The 8,233-nt window shown below is 36.8% G+C and overlaps 1 protein-coding gene across 2 annotated transcripts in view; it reads left to right on the forward strand.

Moving 5' to 3' along the window:
* Ap3b1 (adaptor related protein complex 3 subunit beta 1) overlaps positions 1–8,233 on the forward strand; it is a gene marked incomplete at its 3' end in the record, with an annotated part of 255,901 nt that overhangs the window by 106,684 nt on the left and 140,984 nt on the right. For both annotated transcript variants that reach the window (XM_008855981.3, XM_029557630.1), the window contains 1 exon segment: positions 3,298–3,450. In XM_008855981.3, coding sequence (XP_008854203.1) covers positions 3,298–3,450 — 153 coding nt within the window.

Genomic DNA, 8,233 nt, shown 5'->3' on the forward strand with positions numbered 1-8,233 from the left:
CCTGGTCTACATAGTGAGTTCCAGGCCAGCTAGGGCTACAGAGAGACCCTGTCTCAAAAAAACCAAAAAAAATTATGTTTTCTAGTAAAATTTTATTTATTTATTTTTTTTATTTTTTTGGTCTTTTTGAAACAGGGTCTCCCTATAGCCGTAGCTGGCCTGGAACTCACTATGTAGACCAGGCTGGCCTTGAACTCAGAGAAATCCGCCTGCTTCTGCCTCCCAAGTGCTGGGACTACCATGCCTGGATGCTACCATGCCCGGCTGCTAGCCACCATGCCCGGCTGCTAGTAAAAAAATTTTAAATATTTAATCATATATCATTGTCAAGTAGAATTTGACATCTGATTTAATGTTGATTGAAAGTTTTAAATGAGTGCTTATAGTTCAACTATAATAATTGGACTATAATAATTAAGTGCTTCATGTTATAGTATTTATGTAGCATTGTTTGCTTACTAATGCACATACTAGAACCACTTGGGTCCAGAGCTCCATAAAGGTGTGTTCAACTGGCCTTGATCTGAAAGTGTATCTCAGTTATTATGTGCTTTAAGCACTAGATAAAGCAATTTGTTTATTTTGAATTTTGTATCTAAGTGAAGGTAATGACTTTTACATTTTAAATTTTACATTTTAAATTTTATTATTTATTTTTTTGAAACAGGGTCTCCCCATATTTTTTTTTCCCCAATGAGTATAAGTTGGGTAAATCTTCTGATTGGATAAATTCTGGATTTTTTAGTTTGTATGTATGTGGGGCGGGGGGGGGGGTTGAGATAGGATTTCATGTTACCATGGCTGGCACCAAATTCACTAAGTAGATAACTTAGTGAACTTTGACCCTTTTGCTGGCATCTCCTGGGTGCTGGGATTTGTAGTGTGGCCTTTATGCCCAGTTTGTGTGGTGTTGGGGATGGAACTCTGGGCTTTGTGTATGCTAGGCATGTACTCTCTCAACTGAGCTGCAGATCCAGCTTGTTTTGCTAGTTTCTTGAAAACTTTTATTGTACATTTAACAAACACTGAGCTATTGTTATTGTGAGGATTTCTAAGAGACCTAAAAGTTACACTTTTGACAAAAAGTGTTTTTCCAGTGTTATTTTTGGATAATTTAAGCCTACATGGTCTTGCCAAATGCTTATGGAAATACTTAGCAATTGAAAAATAGTTTATTAAATGATACTAGCTTAAAACATTTTAGATTTCATTTGTTGTTACAATACATATATAAATTGCTTTTAAGTGAATTCTTTTATTTATTAATTTTATTGACTTAATGTTTTAAGAATTTATATTCATATGCAATTTTAAGAATTACTTTAGAGATATCTTGTATAGTAATATCTTGCAAAACTATAGTTTAACAATATGATCAGGATATTGATACAGTCAGGAATTTGAATAATTCTATTGCAAGGATACTTTAACCATTTTATATCTAAGTCCACATATTTAGCAGTAAGTTAGTGGTAGCTTAACCACAACCCCTTCCCTTGGCCTGAAACTCTGGTAGTCTTTCTCCATTTCTATAATTTTAATCATTTTAAGAATGTTACATGCACTCAGGTGTCAGAGGCAGGTAGACCTTTGTGAGATTGAGGCCAAGTTGGACTATACAGCGAGTTTCAGGCTGTCTGGGTCTACAGGTTGACCCTGTCTGAGAAAACAAACAAAACAAAACAAAAGTTACATACCCAACACTCATGAGGCTCAAGCAGGAGGATTATGAATTTGAGGCCAGCCTGGGTTTCATAGAGATATTTCCTTAAAAAAAAAAAAAAAATCATGTTTTGTGTTTATGTGATGCCTCTGCCTATAGCAATTTTATCTGTTCTGGCGTATACTATATCTAACAGTAATATAGTTACAACTGTTTCTTCCTAATTATCATTAACTTGTTACATTTTTTTTCATCCTTTTACAAATTTCAGTATGTGTCATTATTTTTGAAGTGAGTTTCATATAGACAGCATACAGTTGGGTCATGTGTTTTAATACACTCTGCTCTGGACTTTTGCCTTTTTTTTCTTTTTTGGTCTTTTTGAGTCAGGGTCTCCCTGTAGCCCCAGCTGTCCTGGAACTCATTATGTAGACCAGGCTGGCCTCGAACTCACAGAGATCCACCTGCTTCTGCCTCCCCAGTGCTGGGATTAAAGGCGTGCGCCACCACACCCGGCCCCTGGACTTTTGCCTTTTAATTGGTATATTTATTCATATTTACCCTAACTTGATTTTTAAGGTTTAAATTTTCCAATTTAGTTTTATTTCTCTTTGTTCTCTGTTCTTCATTTCTATGTTTCCCTCCTGCTTTTCTTTGGGTTCTTTGAACATATTTTTTTAATGAATGCCATTTTACCTATAGTTATTACTATGTCCTTACATAGCATTTTTGGAGGTTACTCTAGGTATTGCGTTCTTTGTGCACAATATATCACAGTCTGCTGGTATCCTCATGTTACATTTTAAGTGGTAAGATTTTATTTACCTCCCCCACCTCTACTTTTTTAAAAAAGATATCATCTCTTGTATCCCAGGCTGGCCTCAAACTCACTTTGTAACCAAGAATGACCTTGAACTCCTGATGAAACTCCAGCATCTATTTCCCTAGTACTAAGATTACAGTGTCTGCCAGCATGATCAGTTTATAGGTACAAGGATTCAAACTCAGGGCTTATCTTTCTCTGTTTCAACTGGGATATGAACCATTCCTATTTCCATGTACCCATGTTGTACAGCATCCCCACTTTATCTGCCAGGTATTTGTCCCAACATCTTGTGGCACATGCGTGAAACTGCCAATAGCACTGAATTAAGTGCATACATATGTATATGAATATATAATACTCTTTTATTATGCATACATATCTCTGATAAAGTTTAATTACAATGTATGTACAGTGAGAGATTAACAGTAACTTAACTCTTGATCTTAATAACCTTACCTCAGGATTATTTTTTCTTATTAAGCTGTGAAGTTTCACCTTTTCACTCAATGGAAGTACCATATGAATTCTCTTAGGCATACTGGAATGCCAGCATCACTTCTCTTGCACTTTGGGCCAGTATTTCAGATGGTGTTGCACTGGGACATGAGGCTCTGATTGGGCTAGAATGGCTGGTTATCCAGCCCCAGGGATCACTGCCTCTGCCTCTCCAGTGTTGGGTTCACTTGCAAGGCAAGCACTTCCCATCCCTTTATTGAGATGTTTTAAAAGAAAAGGTTTCTTTGGCTATATAATGTCTAGACTGGTCACTGTCTGAACTCATCTTGGGCTTGGATTCTTTTCTTCACAGGATGATGGTCTAGAAGACAATGAAAAGAATTTCTATGAATCTGATGATGAACAGAAGGGAAAGAGTGACAAAAAGAAGCCATATACTATGGATCCAGACCACAGACTCTTAATTAGAAACACAAAGCCTTTGCTTCAGAGCAGGAATGCAGCGGTATGTTGAAATCCAAAAGAACTATTTCACAGCTTAATCAGTAAAAGCGATTGAAAATATGTATCATTGGTACTGAGTGTGCTAATGGAATGTTCATATGTCAAACACATGTAATAGCTGGGAATAGTGGATTATAAAATAAAGCTTTAGAGGTCCAAGCCTATATTCCAAATATATTTCTAAATATTCTTCAGCTTTCTGTGTTTTTAGATATGCAAAATTAGGTTTTGGTGAGATTACCTGGTTTGGTAGCCTGATGAACGTCATTTACTGTTCTCTGGTTCTGTTAACTGGCTTTTTCTAAGATAGAAGTTCAACTTGTTTCTGAAGTGATTGGATTTTACTAGATTTTTTTTTGCAAGGACATAGGTGTATTTCTGAGATAGGTCATCATAGTTGAGAATAGTAGTTCTAATTTTTTTTTTGTGATATTTATAGGTGGCTGACAGAGTTTCTAAGAGATGAAAATATGTAACATTGGCTGGGAATGCAGCTCAGTGATGGGATGCATGCTTGTAATGTGTGAGGCCCTTGGTTTCAGCTCTAACACTGGGGGAAAAAACTTGTCCTGTGTAGTAAACTTAATTTGAATTGTTAGTAATTAAAAATCATTTGGGTCCTGCAGGCTCCTGCTTGTTGGTTTGATATCTTTTATTCTAAATAAACTGTTATAATTTAAATGAGTATATACTAAGAAATTCAGGCTAGAAAAACCAAGAAATAAATTATAATATCACATTCTCATCACTCAGAAATCAGTTTTATGAATAAAGAGATGTGTCTTAGTACATCTATTCCAGATCTTTGTTGATATAAACATAGATGTTCTCAAGGGATAATGTATATATTACTATTAAGCAAGATAGAAGTCATTTTATAGTTTTAAAAAATTTTTTTCCTACTCTTATATTGAATCTTTCAATTTCAATAAAATTTCATTTCCTGCAAGGTGATCCTAAATTATCCTTTTTAGGTAGTTTATTCAAACCATCACAGCTGTTGGTGGTAGATTTTGAAGTCTCTCAGGGTTTTCAGAGTGCTCTTCTGGGCTGGTCCAATTGTCTCTTTTATAGTACCATTTAGTTTATTCTTTTCTACTCTGTGTTTACTGGCAGTTATACCTAAAGACTTGACATATTGAAGTTAAACACTTTTTAAAAAAATCTTATTTATTATTTTCATTTTATTTATGCATGTATAGCCTGCATGTAGGTAAGTGCACCTGTGTCATGCAGTGCCTGCAGTGTTCAGAAGAGGCTGTCAGATCCCCTGGGACTGGAGTTATGGGCAGTTGTTAGCTGCCATGTGGGTGCTGGGATTTGAACCCGGGTCTTCTGCAAGAACAACCAGTGTTCTTAACCCCTGAGCCATCTCTTCAGCCCCAAATTAAACACTTCTTAAAATTAGTTTCAATTAAAAAAACAATGAATTGTTTTCTTCATAAATCAAATGTAAGGAGCTTCACTTGTTTCTTTTTTCTGATTTTTTTTTCTTTTTTAATAATTTAGACCTTAGAGGTAGGGGTGTGTGTGTGTGTATGTGTATGTATGTATGTCTCAGCAGTTAGAGGAAGTTTTCTATCTCAGCACTGTGGCTTCACGTTGTTCAGTGCCAGGCCCACTTGTAGCAGAGCATCATTTCATTGCTACTACTAAAAAGGCTCACATTTTACTGTGCCTTAATCTACCTAGATGGCTGTAATCCACCACCTACACCATTTATTATTGATTTACTTTTAACTTAATTTTGTCTTGGCAATTGGTTTTATGACTCACGTGCTTATTGATAATGTCAGGTGGTGAATCAAATAGAGAACTTTGTAGTTTTTGTGTATATTTTTGGGTTCCTGTTTATTTGATAGCATACCAAAGAAGTTTGCATGGTTCAAAGTATATTTTGGTAATGTGTTTTTTGTAAATTTAAGTGAAGCTTAACTTTTGAAGACTTATGAAAGATGATTCTTTTTTTGGTCTTTTTGAGACAGCGTCTCCCTATAGCCCCAGTTGCCTGAAATTCACAGAGATCTTCCTGCCTCTGCCTCCCCTGTGCTGGGATCAAAGACAAGCCCCAGCACACCTGACTAAGATGATTCTTTCTTAAAACCTATTTTTGATAGTTATGAATGAGGCCAGATATAAAATTTGTAAACACTTGAAAAATTTGTAAATACTTAAAACATTGTGAGGATTTTTGTGTGATATATATGTAACATAATAATATGTATAATAATATATGTGTATTAACTTGATTGCAAAGTTCTCAAAGATGAAGTGTGTAGTTAACAATGTCATGTTGTAGTCTCAAAAGATTGGACACTCAGGTGTAAACTTTAACCTAGTGTGAGCCACCCTCACTAAAGCTCTGTGATGTTCATCTTCATTGTCAATTTAGCTAGATTTAGAATTACCATGGAAACACACTTCTGAGTGTGTCTGTGCCACTGTTTCTAGAGGGGTTTAACTGAGGATGGAGATCCATATAGAATGTGAGCAGCACCATCTCATGGACTGGGGCCATTGACTAAATAAAAAGAGAAAAAAAGAGAAAGACAGCTGAGTACCAGGTTCTCTCTGTGTGTCCAGACTCACGCTGCTGCTACCATGACTCCCCACCATGATGGACTGTGCCCTCAAATTGTGAACCAGAATAACTCTTAAGAAGTAAAAAATAGCAACAACAACAACAACAAAGACCTTATTCTTATGAGGTATGGTGGTACATGCCTTTAATCCCAGCACTCAGGAGGCAGAGGCAGGTTCCAGGCCAGCCTGTCTACATAGTGTGTTCTAGGCCAGCCTGTTCAGCATAGTGAGTTCTAGACCAGCCAGAGGTCACTTAGTGAGACCTTGTCAAAAACAAATAAACAAACAAACTGAAGACAACTATAAAACAAGCTTTATTCTTAAGTTTCAAAGGAAGCTTTGAGCATTTGTTTGGAAAGCTTTATATATCTGTGTTGTGTAGACTAAATTGGAGCTAGAAGCAGAAGCCGAAGACTGTGAGGTTGCTGTAGCAGTCTAAATATGATAGCCACCTGGATGATTAAGAAACGCGTTCTGCATAGGATTTCCTATACTAGAAGTATGTATGTTGCACTGCAGAAGGCTTGTGGGTTATTTTGAGCTTCTCTGGATTTGGGAATTGTGAGAACTTCTCTCTTGGTTTTTTACAACTTAGCCTTCATATGTCAGATCTGGTATTGAAGAAAACTATAAAGAAGCTATTGAATTATAGATAATGAGGAAGAAGAAAATCATTTAGTTCTTTTAGATTTGGGAGTGGCTGGGCTAATATGTTAAAAAAGATAGTATAGCGGATAGAAGCTGGAATCTTGACATAGAAAGTGGAGGTGACATTCTTGCCAGTGGGCTTGGACTTACTGCTTATAACAAGTGAGGAATTGAGCTGTTGTATGCCCCTAAAATTCCCAGGTTATATCTGAAAGCCATAAAGCCATCTTATTAATTTTTAGGTATAACAAATACCAAACAACAGTTAAGACTCAATAAACTGTTTTTCAAAAATGTTTTTAGTTTATGAAGAAAGTCTTTGTTCCTCAAGCATGGTGATGTGTGGCATACTATTTAGGCATACATAAAACTCTTGCTATATATTGTGTAGATCTTTGCAGATCAAACAGAAGTCAATCATATCATATATGTTCTGGGCCAAAAACAAGATTGCATCATTTCTGTAGCTGTGTCTCTGCAGTTGTCATGTGCTAAACTGGATACTTTGGTGAGAACGCTGTGCTTTTGACTCTGAATCTTAATATAGGCACATGTAAGTGAAAAATAAGTCATATTTTGAGAAAAATTCCAGTCATCTTTATAATGGCTCAGAAGTACTACAAGACTTGCTTTCAAGTTCTGCATTTTAAAAACTAAGCATATTGGGTGCTGGAGAAATGGCTAAGCAGTTAAGAGCACTGACTGGTGTTGCAGAGGCCTTGGGTTTGGTTCCTAGCAACCAAATGATAGTTAACAACTGTCCCCAACTCCAATTCCAGGGGATCCGATACCTTTCTCTGGCTACTGTGGTCATTGCATGACATGGATGCACTTACATACATTCAGGCAAAACACTTGAAGTGTCTGGCTTCATTTAGAAAGGCATGTTTACAGTTCTTAAAAATCCCTTGCCAGGCCTGGTGGTATACACTTTTAATCCCAGCATCCCAGAAACAGGCAGGCGGATCTCTGTGAGATTGAGACCAGCATGGTCTATAGAGTGAGTTCTAGGCCAACTGGGGCTACAGGGAGACCCTCTGTCAAAAAATGAATAAATAAAGGTCTTACCTGGGGGATAAAGGGAAAGAAGGAGCTCAAGAGAGGTAGGACCATAGGAGAAGGGTATTAGTAAGGGAGAAAGGGGGGAAATGGGGACACCTTAAGTGGGAAAACCATGATGGCGGGGTGAGAAAATGTGAGAGATAAAAAATGCCTATCTAGTTTGAAAAACCAAAGGGAACCATATTACTCCTACAACTTGCCAACAAATTATATATAGCAGATCAAGAAATATATGTCTAGGTAAGGCTTATCTGAGAACAACTTGTCTTTGCCCAAGATTTATCTACATGACACAGAGTATTTAAAAATTCCAGTCTTGTGGAACTAACCTTTTTGGGTGTTTAACAGACATACTTTAAAGCCTGTAATAATTTGGTCAGAGGGACATAAAGGACACTTTTTGCTCCTTGCCCTCCTAGGTCGACTAGTTCCAGGGGACTATGAGCATCTCTCAAAATGTCCTGTAATTGTGGTGGGTCACCTGTCCTCTT

The sequence above is a fragment of the Nannospalax galili genome, unplaced genomic scaffold (genome assembly GCF_000622305.1).
Source record: "Nannospalax galili isolate Female #2095 unplaced genomic scaffold, S.galili_v1.0 scaffold907, whole genome shotgun sequence".
NCBI classification, from domain to species: domain Eukaryota; kingdom Metazoa; phylum Chordata; class Mammalia; order Rodentia; family Spalacidae; genus Nannospalax; species Nannospalax galili.